General features: G+C 47.9%; 1 protein-coding gene across 1 annotated transcript in view; it reads right to left on the bottom strand.

Moving 5' to 3' along the window:
* The window catches only part of GALNT18 (polypeptide N-acetylgalactosaminyltransferase 18), a 400900-nt gene that overhangs the window by 184688 nt on the left and 202207 nt on the right, over positions 1-14005 (bottom strand). The window contains exon 3 of the mRNA XM_049890385.1: positions 1456-1622. Coding sequence (XP_049746342.1) covers positions 1456-1622 — 167 coding nt within the window. The remainder of the gene's footprint in view (positions 1-1455; positions 1623-14005) is intronic.

The raw sequence follows: 14005 nt of genomic DNA on the forward strand, positions 1-14005 counted from the left end.
AATGGGACCTGGAAATGCCTCTTTCTTGGAGGATGTACTCACCCTTGGGAGGATGGTTCTTCATCCTTGCCTCCTTACAATTTAAGAGATGAGGGGACCTAGCTGGTATGGGGAAGCCAAGGGTAGGGTACATGGGGCAGGCAAATCAGGCTGTCCTCACGTTAGCCTTGGAAAAATGAAAATTTGTTATGCATCCATCACTTGGGAACCAAGCAAGGTGACAGCAGGTAGTGGCTAGAGTCATAGAACTTGGATCCCTTCTTGTTGCCTTCACAATACACAATCACCTTCAAAACCACTGTTGCATAATTGCTGCCATACTTGAAGGCTTTCCCCCTCCCTTCACGTTGTGTAACTGTAACAGTCACATGATTCATATGCACTGCCCTTCAGAAAACTCTAAAATCTCCATCACAGCACTGTTCCTACATTTCTAACTACATGATGATAAAATGAAACTGAGTTTACTGAGATTATTTCAATTATCTGATATGTTTCAGCTTTAATTGATAACAAAACACAATTGCCCATTTGAACTTCTCATTACAACAGCTGATTCACTAGGGAATTTTCTGCCTGACCCAGAGAGAGCTCTAAAGATAACATGAGCCCAGTGAGCCCGTGAGCCAATGACCCAGTGGTCTATTTTTTAAAAATCATGCACTATCAGAAGCATATCCATAAAAAACCAAGAGCACTGGTTTTTAAACTATCTCAATACATGTTTTCTAAGTGTGGGTGGCATATGCGTGGGTAGTAAGAGGCCATGGAATTTGCACCAAGGGAAACAGGTAGCTGGCAGTGGCTGGAGAAGGGGAGAGATAGTAATGTGAAGGCTTCAACAAGGAGTTCGCAGGCCATCTGGGGGCCTGGTTGGGGCCAGATGGAACAGAGAACAGGTGTTCTAGCAAAGGGGCTAGACATTCAACAGCTCCATTGCTGTTGTTAGGTTACACATCCAGTACCATTCCGACTAACTACACCATAACTTCTACCACCACCTGCACCATCAACACCTCTGCCATCATCACCACCACTACTAGGATGACACCAACCAACAATCTTCTGGGGCAGAAGCCCAGGAGCACCATTTATGATAAAATGAAATGATGCTTCATAGGAAGAGTCACGGGAAATATTCCCTGTGTACACGGTGGGGGCAGAGGTCAGGGTTTTTTATCTTATCATATTGCAATAGAATGTTGAAGGAGAGAGTGGCCAGCCAGTAAGGAAAAGCTTGGGGACCAGGCCCCGCTGGGATGCAGAGAGGGTGCACCTAGAGTAATGAACCTTCCAGAGCAGCATCCACCACAAATCTCTCCTCTCTGAGTAGATATCTCAGAGAAGGAGCAGCCACAAAGGGCCTTGAGAAAATAACCCTGAACAGGAGATGAGCCTTCTGCTGAAATGCCAGCCATGGAGCATGGGGCTAGACCAGGGGGCTCGGGCACTCACCGTTGCTGCTGTTGTCATCTACCAGGATGATCTCCTTGAGCAGGTGTGAAGGTGTGCGTTCGATGGCTGAGTGGATGGAACGCAGCAACACAGAGAGAGCTTCATTGACGAAGATGAACACAATGCTCACCTCTGGCAGACTGTCAGGGAAGGAGAGGTTGCGGCATCTGGAATTAAGAACAGCCAGAGTCATATCTGTCAGTGACTCTGCCAGGGTCACTCCAGGTGCTGGCCCACCCAGGTCTTGGCTCCAGTTTTGCTAAAGGGCCCAGAGTCCAGATTCTTCCCAGGGCCTCTTCTCTGATACAATTAAGAGACACCTTACGTATGTGGAAGACAGGCTCACAACCATGAAAACCAGTCTGCCTTACCAGAGAACCTGAATCTATCCCTGACTATCCTAGCTAACCCTAGCCCTACCCCTAACCCAGACTGAATACATAGTAGGCTGAGGTTTGCTTACTTTGGACATCAGGAAAGATCGATTGCTAGAAAAGGACATAATTTTGGGTTGAGGGTCAGTGAAAATAAGGGAAATCCTCAATGAAATGGATTGATACAATAGCCACAACAATGGACTCAAACATACCAATGCTCATAAAAATGGCACAGGACTGGGCAGTGTTTCGTTCTGTTATACATAAGGTTGCCGTGAGTTGGAGTCCATTCGATAGCAACTGAAAACAACAATCCCAGTTGGACAGTTGTGTCATGAGCACTTAGTGCAGCACCTGACACCTAGCAGGTACTCACTGAGTGTTCCCTGAAAGAATGACCAACATTTCCAAACCTGATAGGATAGAAAATGTAACCAAAGGGAAGGAAGTCTCAGTATTTCCAAAACAGCAGCTAACACTTAGGTGAAGCAATCCTTAGGTGACCAGCCAAAGGAGATAAATATGTCTCTTCCCCAAAACTCCACCGCCTGATTCCACCCTCCTTAACCCTGGGAAACATACTACCTCTGGTCTCACTAGCCCCCACCTCCAGGCATCACAAGGATCCAGCCTCCAGAACCAGGTTGAAGCTAGAGTCTCAACATAATTGCAGGATGGAAGGACCTCGGCAGCCACCAAGTCCAGTCTCATTTGACAGATGAGAACACTAAGGCTCAGAGAGGTTGAGTCCCCACCTACAGCTGCCCTATGAGTCAGTTACCAAGCTAGAGTCCAAACTCTGGTTTTCTGACATCTACACCGGGACTCTTCCCTGAAGGAGAAATGGCCTTGGGAGAGGTGACCCTAACTGCCCCATTTCCCTCTAGTTCCACTGAAAGCCTGAAGCAATTTGGAGGTCTCTTATCTAAAGGACATGAGGCCAAATCATAGAAAACTGCATGCCAATTCACACGTGAAGAGGAACATAAATCCTGAAATCAGACTCTGCAAAGAGGCCAGACTATAAGAAGCACCCTGGCTTCTGAGAGCGTGTTCAATTCCTTCCCCTGCAAGCATGGCCATTGTGGGCAGAAAACCACTCCTGGCACTATTTCCTGGCTGAAACTCAACAATGTTCCAGAAGGCACCAAGCTCCCATCTTCAGAATAGTTGAATGAGATGACACAGCAACAATTACAGGGCCAAGTCAGTCCCTGTTTCAGGCATCTGTCCTGGGCTTAGAGAAGAGGCTGCCCACTCCTACCACCTGCCACTGAAGTTCCCAGGGGCTCAGGCCTGGGGACCATGTTCCAATGTTCCAAGTGAGAGGTACAACCAGGTTAACCCCAAACCAAACCCACTGCCATTGAGCCGATTCCAACTCATAGTAACTCCCTAGGGTTTTCAAGGCTGTAAATCTCTAGGAAACTGACTGTGACTTCTTTCTTTCACTGAGTCACTGTGGTTTCAAACGAGCAAGCTTTTGGTTCACAGTTGAGCGCCTTAACCACTGCACCGGCAGGGCTCCTTGCAGCCAAGTTAGAACATATAGTAATGAGCATTATAGCATGGGGCTTTTGCTCGTCAGTAATTAAAGTGTGTGCAAGAAAGGAATGGGCCTGCTCTTCCTTAATGAGGAAGGCTGCAGGATAACCAGCACTGAGCAATTTGGAGAAATCACTACGGGGCCCCAGCCTGTTTAAGAGCACGAGATTAATAAACTAAAATCGCCGTCTCTATGGTTACCAGAAATTTACAGAAACTTCTATTTCCAGCTCTCCTTCTCTCTCACTGAAGGGGTATGGATAAAGGGAAAGAGCTGAACATTTTCCCAAATCTGCTTCATATTTTAAATTTTTAATAAACCCATCAAATTATCAGTTTGGTGTCGAATTCATTCATTCTTGTATTTATTAATGGAACAACAATTTATTGGCTTGTTCCACGAGGCAGGTACTGTTCTAGGCACCAAGGGTTCAGCAGGAGGTGAACCAAGTCCCTGTCTTCATGGAGCTTATGCTTGGATGGGGGAAATAGATAAACATGGACAAACAAATGGTACAATGCCATCATGCGAGCTCTAAGATGACAAGTAAGGCAGGGTAAGAGGACAGCGTGATGTGAGGACAGCTATTCTAGAAGGAGTGGTCAGGGGAAACCTTTCTGAGGAGGGGAGTTTTAATCAGAAATGCAAATGACACACAAAAGCAAACTGGGCAAAGGTCGTGTGGGGCCAAGGGAATAGCCCCTGTGGCCAAGGGGACAACGGAGGGACACAGCTCAATAACTGCGCTGAAGGGAGGAAGGAGACATTGGAGGGGAAGGAATTTAAAGAAGGAGAAAGGTTCGGATGTCATCTTTAAGCTCATCAGACCCTTTCCAGTTTTTTTTTTTTGAGTATGAATGTGATTTTTATAACAGCAATTGTAAGATTTGTGGTTAACAGTCAAAGAATTCCTTCTGGCTGGTACTTATCTAGCTATCAAGACCACCAGCTGAGCTTTCCTTGTTGTTCGGTGCCATCAAGTCGATTTTAACTCATAACAACCCCATGTGACACAGCAGAACTGCCCCCATGAGGTTTCCTTGGCTATAATCTTTATGGAAGCAGATCACCAGGCCTTTCTCCCATGGAGCTGCTGGGTAGGTTCAAACAGCCAACCTTTCCATTAACAGCCAAGTGCTTAACCGTTTGCACCACCAGGGCTCCTTGGGCATGGAGAAACGACCGGGGTAAGTATTTAAAACTCAACCTCCTTGCTCATTGCATTTTTAAAATAATATCCTACATGGTCAAACTAATAGCACATGATCTTTTCTTTTACAAACGTATAGTGAGCAGCTTAAAATGAGGTCAGTGTATCTGTACACGTTCACCATCCTCCCCACTGAGCTCCACCAGCAATGGAGACCGTGTCCCTTTGTCTACTGCTCATTTTCACACATTCCCAGGGCGGTGTCCTCGGAGGCCTGAGAGCTTCACAATCTGGATCTCCAGGTTGTTCCCAGGAGTGTTAGGAGTTAACTGCTTTCTCCTATTCTCTTCCCTTTTTAGTTCTGAATGTAACAGCTGGGTCTCCCCTTCCCTGCCATCGTTGTTAGGTGCCAACAGCTGATTTTGACTCATAGTGACCCCATGTAACAGAGTAGAACTGCCCCATACGGATCTCTAGGCTGTAATCTTTACAGGGACAGATTACCAGGCCTTTCTCCCACGGAGCTGATGCTTGGGTTCAAACACCAACCTTTCTGTTAACAGCCAGTCACTTAAGCTCCTTTCCACCAGCACCTTTCCTTAAGCACCAGGCAGGGCTCCTTTCCCTTTTCCTATGAGACCAATTTTAATCTCTCCCCATAATGGCCTTGCCAGTCCTGATGGTTTTGAGCTGCCACCCTATCTCTGAGCCTTTCACCAATAAGAATCGAAATGTTAGGTTTGTTCTACACGCTAAACTGTGCTAATCACTATTTTCATATACAAGACACTTTTTTAATATACATTGTTTTTTAATATAAAAACTCCTTTGAACATAACAAAACACCTATTATATTGTATCATATTTGTACTTGTTTATGTCTGACTCCCACTATTACAATGTAAGCCCTTGACAGCAGGGGCTTTGTTTTGCTATTGTGCCATCTCCCAATCTTAGACTGGGGCCTGTCACATAGTGGGCACTCAGAAAATATATTTGGAATTCAACCAGGCTAACAGATTTATTGTATATAGGGCCTAACTTAAAAAAAATTTTTTTTTATTGTGCTTTAGATGAAAGTATACCGAACGAACTAGTTTCTCATTAACAGTACACACGTTGTTCAGTGGCATTGGTTAACAACCCCACAACATGTCAACTCTCTCCCTTTTCAGCCTTGGGTTCCCTATCACCAGCTTTCCTGTTCTCTCCTGCCTCTTAGTCCCTGCCCCTGGGCTGGTGTGCCCCTTTAGCCTCGTTTTGTTTTATGGGCCTGTCTAGTCTTTGCCTGAAGGGTGAACCTCAGGAGTGACTTCACTACTGTGCTGAAGGGATGTCCAGGGGCCAAACTCTGAGGGTATAGGGGCTAAATTTTAGATGCAGGCTACTGATCTCAGAATATTCCTTTTTCTTAAAATCCTCCTCCCTCTGAAGGAGAGTCCTATTTTCTCCACCCAGAAGGTTCTTCCTCTTCTGTCCTCCCTCCCCACCCCTGAAATTATGACCCAGTTCCTCCTATTCTGTTTCCAGAAGCTCCCAATCTCTTTACGCCAGTAATTAAATGAGCCTCCAGGCCAAACACACCGACCTGCTTAAATCCTTCTTTCCTTCCTCTTCTTTCCTGGGAGCTGCTTATTCCCTCCCAGCAACAACCATACTGCTGGAGGCCTCTCTTTCTACATCACAGGGCATCCTCCTTCACCTTTCAGTTTTCCAAAAGTGGGTCTGGGTGAGCAGGAGAGACAAAGGATGGGCAGAACAAGAGACCCAAGGTAGGATAGTTTCTAGCGAAGGGGAGAAGAAGCTGCCCAGGTGCTTGTAATAACCCAGCTCTGCTCCCCTTGCTGGGAGAGCATGGGCAAGCCACTTCAGCTCTCTCAATGCCTTGGCCATAGAATAAGAAAGTTAGAAGAAATGATTATGTAGGCTTTGCCTCTCTCAAAATTTCTGGACCTTTTATGTCACACATGGTGAATAGAAGACAGCTCATTAAAAAGTGAGTTTGCAAACCTTCCCTCCCTCCCAACCAGCAACTTGTCATGACCAAATGCCACAAGAAATAGCCCCTTACCACCATCCCATCTAGGTAGGACAATGAACTCATCCCAGTTTGCCCAGAAAATGCCAAGTTTTAGCACAGAAAGCCCCATGTCCAGGGAACCTCTTCAGTTCCAAGCAAAAATGGGACAGTTGGTCACCCTGCAACTAGACCACAAGCTTTTTGAGGGCAGGAACTGGTCTTGCTCATCGCTACATACCCACTGCCCTACAGCACCTGGCAATTAGCAAGCAAGCATCAGTTTTTGCTGAGTAAATGGATACATGCCTTTCATACTCCGTAACACACACACATACACAAACATAGAGTCATGGTTCATATCTTCATCTCAGTATTGAAGCAGTACTTACCTTGTTGAGGGGAGGAGACACAAAGAAAGCAAAAGAACAGCACATCAGGCAAGCTGCGTTGGACATACCTGCTGGTCACACCCACCATCCTCACTGTCGGGTACTGTGAGATACCACCTGATACAGAAGCCTGAAGAAGGGCAGCCTGAGGCCCTCAAAAGGACCACATCCAAGAGCTGCCACAGAAGAGGATTTCCTCAAATTCTAGCCTACCACTTCTGCTCCAGCTCCCAGACACATGCTTTGCCCTTCAACCCAGCCCTAAACCCTGTGGACTTTGCCTGTCATATCTGAGTTGCAGAGATGTTTACACCTAGCACCTGTTCCTCCAGGATCTGGCCGCCCACCCACTCTGCTGCAATCCTGCCCACAGCCAAAACCCTGCCCAGCCTCTCCCCAAACTCACCCTTCTCACCAGCCCTGGAGGTGTGCCTCTGCACATTCACCTCACCTGCCCTGGGGGTCTGCCTCTGCACACCCACTTCACCTGCCCTAGAGGTCTGCCTCTGTACACCCGCCTTACCTTCCCTGGAGGTCTGCCTCTGCACTCCCACCTCACCTGCCCTGGAGGTCTGCCTCTGTACACCCACCTCACCTGCCCTGGAGGTCTGCCTCTGTACACCCACCTCACCTGCCCTGGGGCATACCCCCCTCACCTGCCCTTGAGGTCTGCCTCTGTACACCCACCCACCTCACCTGCCCTGGAGGTCTGCCTCTGCACACCCACCTCACCTGCCCTGGGCATCTGCCTCTGCACACCCACCTCACCTGCCCTGGAGGTCTGCCTCTGTACACCCACCTCACCTGCCCTGGAGGTCTGCCTCTGCACACCCACCTCACCTGCCCTGGGGCATACCCACCTCACCTGCCCTGGAGGTCTGCCTCTGCACATTCACCTCACCTGCCCTGGGGGTCTGCCTCTGCACACCCACTTCACCTGCCCTCGAGGTCTGCCTCTGCACACCCACCTCACCTGCCCTGGGGCATACCCACCTCACCTGCCCTGGAGGTCTGCCTCTGCACACCCACCTCACCTGCCCTGGGGGTCTGCCTCTGCACACCCACCTCACCTGCCCTGGGGCATACCCACCTCACCTGCCCTGGAGGTCTGCCTCTGTACATTCACCTCACCTGCCCTGGGGGTCTGCCTCTGCACACCCACTTTACCTGCCCTGGAGGTCTGCCTCTGTACACCCACCTCACCTGCCCTGGAGGTCTGCCTCTGCACACCCACCTCACCTGCCCTGGGGCATACCCACCTCACCTGTCCTGGAGGTCTGCCTCTGCACACCCACCTCACCTTCCTTGAAGGTCTGTCAGAGAAGAGCAGGAGACATGGAAGCCCGAGGAACAACACAAGTGTAACTTGTTAGCTGCCTTCACGTCAGCCCAACTTATGGCGACCTCACGCACAGTGGAATGACACGCTGCCTGGTCCTGTGCCATCCCCATGATCAGTCTCTACCAGACTATTGCAATCCATAGGGTTTTCATTGACTGATTTTTGGAAGCAGATCACCAGGCCTTTCTCCCTAGTCTGTCTTAGTCTAGAAGCTCTGCTGACACTTGTTCAGCATGACAGCAACACGCAAGCCTCTACTGACAGACAGGTGGTAGCTGCACATAAGGCTCATTGGCTGGGAATAGAACCCAGGCCTCCCACATGGAAGGTGAGAATTCTACCACTGAACTACCGATGCTCGCATAAGTGTAACTAGCCCTCCGACATTTAAGCTCCTTTAGAAAGCCAAACTGTACAAGGCCAGCCCCTTACTCATTTTGAGAAGAGGCACATTGTCCTGTAAAATTAAGCCATAAAAGTTCCCTGTTTAGTTTTATTCTTGTTCAAAGTCGAGCCATTTCCCGCTAGAGATAAAAACAAGGCATTTCTGAGAGGGGAGGAATACAGCTGTCTACTAAGCCAGAATTGATGGTCATGATAAACTCAACTTGATCAATCTCAGCACATGCAAGGAGAGGCACGAAGAGGAGCAGCCACGTAGGGAGCCTCTTAGCACAGCTCCCCCGAGATTGTCTTGAGTTGTTTATAAGGCAAATTTATATCATGAGCTTCAATGCCATTACCTGTGAGAGGAAGAGAAGCAGTGGAGGACTGCGTGCTGCCAACATAGGCTCCCAGCCACCAGGGAGCACCCAGTGTGGCAGTCAATGTCTTCAGCTGTGCCTGGACATGTCCATATTGGGTTGGTGGATTCTCTCCTCCCATTGACCTCAGCAGATGCAGAAGGTCCTAGTCCATCAGAGCAGATGCTCATGGGTAGCTTGGCTGGGGGGGAAAACCCCAAAACCAAACCCATTGCTGTCGAGTCGACTCCGACTCATAGCAACCCTATAGGACAGAGTAGAACTGCCCCATATGATCTCCAAGGAGTGGCTGGTGGATTCGAACTGCTGACCTTTTGGTTAGCAGCTGTAGCTCTTAACCACTGTACCACCAGGGCTCCAGGTTGTGGGGAGGGAGGTGTATAACACTTCTTCCAAAATAAAGATCAAAGTGGAAAATGAACTAGGGTATGTTTGCCAGCACACAAGGAGATGGGGGAACGGGGCCAACTACTGAAGGGCTCTGAGAGTAAAGAGGGACCTGCCTGGACAGAGCAAGTGACAAGCTGACACTCTCAGGTAACCACTTCCCTGAGAAGAGGAGTCACTCAGGCCCCTTTTTCTTCCCAGACTTCTCCCAGAGTAGCCTTCCTCTGCAGCCATAGTTCACGTGCACCATTAGTCACCTGGAGCACAAACCCTGGGAGACAACCTGGCCCCAGGGTCAGCACTGTCCCCTTGTCCCTCTCTCAGCTACCAATTTCCTCATTCCAGCCTCCACCCTCCTACTTGCACCCACAAGACTCATTTGATCCTCTTCTCGTTTTACTTGGGTGGACTTCTGGCTTCTTCCAGAGCTTTCCAGCTTAGGCAGACACTCAGTCCTGCCAACTTCCCATCTGCTGGACTTAATGAAACTAGCAAATGAGGGTAATGCTGGGATTCCCATGAGACATGAAAACAGTCTAGATTTCACTCCCTCCACTGGGATTTCTATCTCTCTAACCTCTGGAGCCAAGAGGCTCCATGGTGCTTGCTACCCTCACTGCCCAGGATATTTAGAATTCATATGGAAATGCTTAGACATAATAATAATTCCCATTTACTGAGTGCTTATGATGAGCCATAAACAACACTAAGAAATGCAGACATTTTTACTGTTTATTTTCCCATACTATTCCTTCCTACAATCCTGTGTGGTAAACATTATTATCCCCATTTTACAGATGAGGGAAATAGGGCCAAGGTGGTACGTTATCTGCCAGGGCTAAAACTGAGGTTCATTTGACTCCAAAGCTCTGCTCATATGCCCCTGCTAAATGGTGGTCTCCACCCTTTCTTCCATGCCCATCCAGAGATCCCCTTGGGAAGATAGTGGTATTGTGTTCCTGGAAACTAAGAGATTTGATGGGAGGGGCAAAATGGAAAACTTGGTCCAGACTGCCAATTCTGCATGAAGAAGGGAGAGGATGCAATCTGTATATTAGGATGACATGGGCCAATAAGATAACATGACTGAGAACACAAAGCCTAAGCTTGTCTTCCAGTTACATTGCCCTCTTTGGGATAAACAATCCAGGTGGCTCCTTGAATAAAAGTTGCTGTGGCCTCACAATTTGGTCCACAACTGATGGGACCAGAGATTGATTCCTGAGCCCAAAATGGTGATCAACGGGTTGGCCGTTAGCCTATGTCATGGCCTGGTGCAGGAACCTTGCCCAGTCAGAGCTTGCAATATTGATCATTGTGATGGTAAAGGCTGTGTGTCAACTTGGTTGGGCCATGATGCTCAGTGGTTTGATAGTTATATGATGTTGTGATCACTTCCATAATGAGATTTGATATTATGTGATCACCTCCATGATGGGATCTGTTGTGAGTAGCCAATCAATTGAAAGGGAGTTTCCTTGGGAGCGTGCCCTGCATTGAATATAAGTGGCTATTCTGGCAAGGCTTGTGGGCTTTTGCCCATTCTGGATCTTGCAGCTGGCTCCTGTTCATCTGACCTCTGGCTCTTGGGACTTGAGCAAGCAGTTTACCTGCAGTCTTGCCTGCCAACCTTGGGATTCATCAGTCTTTGCAACCTGTGAGCAAGAGCCTTGTTTTCCGACCTGCCAATCTTAGGTTCGCTAGCTCCTGTAGCTACATGAATCAGGAGAAGCCTCTATCCTGACCCACAGACTTGGGACATTCCAGCCTCAACAACCATGTGAGCCATTTCCTTGATATAAATCTCTTTACATATACGTATTTATACACTTTGCTGGTTTTGCTTCTCTAGAGGACCCAGCCTAAGACAATTGTCAACCTATCAAGGCCTTTCTCTTGGGTAGCTAGAACATGAGATGCCCTAAGAAGGAGGTAAGCAGAAGGTTGGGCAATAGAAACTGTGGTGTAGGAAGCAGAACATTGTCGGTGAGTGGACTGCAAACATGGACACTCACCATCAGAGACACAGCAGAAGTTGAGCAAAGAGGCTGGCAGATCAGAACTATTCCAGACACCGTGCACCACGTTGCCGCCCACCTCCCAAGCCTGGCTGTGGACTCTCTTTCCTGTGCTTCCCCACATCCCCGCATCAACCCAGAAAACCCAGTGCCATTGAGTTGATTCCAACTCATAGGGACCCTATAGGACAGAGTAGAACTGCCCCATAGAGTTTCCAAGGAGCATCTGGTGGATTCGAACTGCCAACCCTTTGGTTAGCAGCTGTAGCACTTAACCACTATGCCACCAGGGTTTCTAATGCATCAGCTGCCATTAACCCCAGCCACCTGTGGTCACCCGAGTATGTCAGTTCCTTACTCCCTGAGAGCACACACACAACACAGCACAGAAGGGTTCACCTCACCTCCCAGGCTGCATTCAGATCCCCTGTGAGATGCTCACCACATCCTCCACTTTGTTTTCATGCCACTAATACACTATTGCAGTGTGGTTTTGTGTGTGGTTATTTAATAAATGTCACTATCCCCACTAGACTGCAAGCTGCATGAGGTCAGGACCATATCTGTGTTGGTCACCAGGGTATTCCTAGTGCCTAGCACCATGTCTAGCACGGGGTTGAAACTCGAAAAGCATTTGGCAACTGAATTAATGAACAAGTGCATAAGTATTTGAACAAATGAACAGTAGAACGCATTCAGGCCTGTGAATGCTCTGAGTGGGAATTCCACCACAACCTAATAAAAATGAAATCACTGGCTTGTACATTTACCCCATACCTGACTAGAACAATAAAACCAGATTGTGCAATAAGCCAGAGGGGTGGAGGGGGACAGGATACTGAAGCCAGTGGTTTCAGGGACCTGGCAAGGTACCACATCTGGCCCAGATGTGTAGGAGACAACGAATATCTGAGAACTGGGTGTTTTAACTGTGCAAGGCACGAGAAAGAGGCCAGGCCTGATCTACAGAATTCCGTAAAGGAATCACCGATGAGTAAACTACCAGGTTGATATGATTGTCAAAACATTTAGCTTTTATCCAGAGGCAGAAGTGCAACAAACTTTCTTTCTGGTGACTCTGCCAATTTAGAGAAAGGAATTGCTGTACAAAATGCAGATTGTTAGCAGGACAAATGGGAAAAGCACCATTTAAAATGTAAACAACTGACAGGAAGCAGGAGGTCCATTTGTTTCTAAAACACCTTATTAGAAATCCAGGGAAAATGGATTCCTAGTGCTAAATGGATAACTGCTCAGGGACCAAGAGTCAGCTGGCACCCCAGTAGAAAAGCCACACCAGGGACCAGGTGTCTCCAAGTAAGAGGCTTGCTGGTGAGTGGGCCAGGTTCATGGCAACTAAAGCTGAGGAATGTGGGGCAGGAAAAAGTGGGTCTCTTAGATGAGACAAAGGAAGACAGGTAATCTTTACCCTCCAGCAGAACCTGGCTCAGGGCTCAGCTGCTGAGGCCCACAACTCCAGGCTGGGGAGAGATTGCTTTCCTGGGACTTCAGGTCTCTGCTGATCTCCCTGAGCTTGGGTCCTCAGATCTGTCCTGCAATGCCTCCTGGGCCCTGCCCTCACCTACTGCCGGGATAGATGCCCGGTCCAGTGCTCAGTCCACGTGCCTCTGGCTCTTCTCCCACCTGATGCATCAAAAGATACTTAAAGGCATGACTGTGTCCCCCAAATCACCTCTTTTACAAGTCAGAGATCCAGGTAATAAAGTCACTTAAAGTTAAATAGCCATTACTATTTGCTAGGTTGGAAACCCTGGTGATGTAGTGGTTAAGAGTTTGGCTGCTAACCAAAAGGTCGGCAGTTTGAATTCACCAGGTGCTCCTTGGAAACCTTATGGGACAATTCTATTCTGTCCTTTAGGGTTGCTATGAGTCACAACCGACTAGATGGCATTGGGTTTTTTTTATAGGTTTAAGAACCAGTGTATTTTCTGAAAATGCTTTAGTTAAGGCATATTTTCCTCAACTATGTTTGGGTAGCTAGCATTTTCAAAGCAATAGTAGAATAGTTACTAAGAATGTTTATTTTACCTCTTTGTCCTAAGGCTCCCCTCATGGGAGACACATTCTCCACAGAACCATGAATGGTCTATGGGTGGGTCTTCCCTACAGAGCCAGGATCCCAAACTAGAAAAGCTCGCCTGGACAGGATGGGGCAACGGTGCTGAGACAGTGTGGTATTCTGGAGTCACAAGACTCAGGTAAAAATACTGGTTCTCCCTCATACCACCAGTGGGAACTTGGACAAACTTATTAACCTCGTGAATATTCAGTATTCTCCTATATAAAATGGAAATAATAAAAACTACCTCAGAGAGATGGAAAGATAAAGTTAAATGAGAAAATGAACATAATGCAGTTTGCAAAGTGCCTGGCACATAATAAGTGAGCCAGTGGTGGCTCTAGTTAATTATTAGCCCATGGGCAGCAACTCCCAGATGGTCTGGCAATCATGATCCCGGCTACTCCACCTGGAGCCATCTTCCTTCTCTCCCACCCCTGGGTTTAGGCCCCAGGACCAGCTACTAATTTGTGAGAC

This window comes from Elephas maximus, chromosome 7 (genome assembly GCF_024166365.1).
Source record: "Elephas maximus indicus isolate mEleMax1 chromosome 7, mEleMax1 primary haplotype, whole genome shotgun sequence".
Taxonomy (NCBI): Eukaryota; Metazoa; Chordata; class Mammalia; order Proboscidea; family Elephantidae; genus Elephas; species Elephas maximus.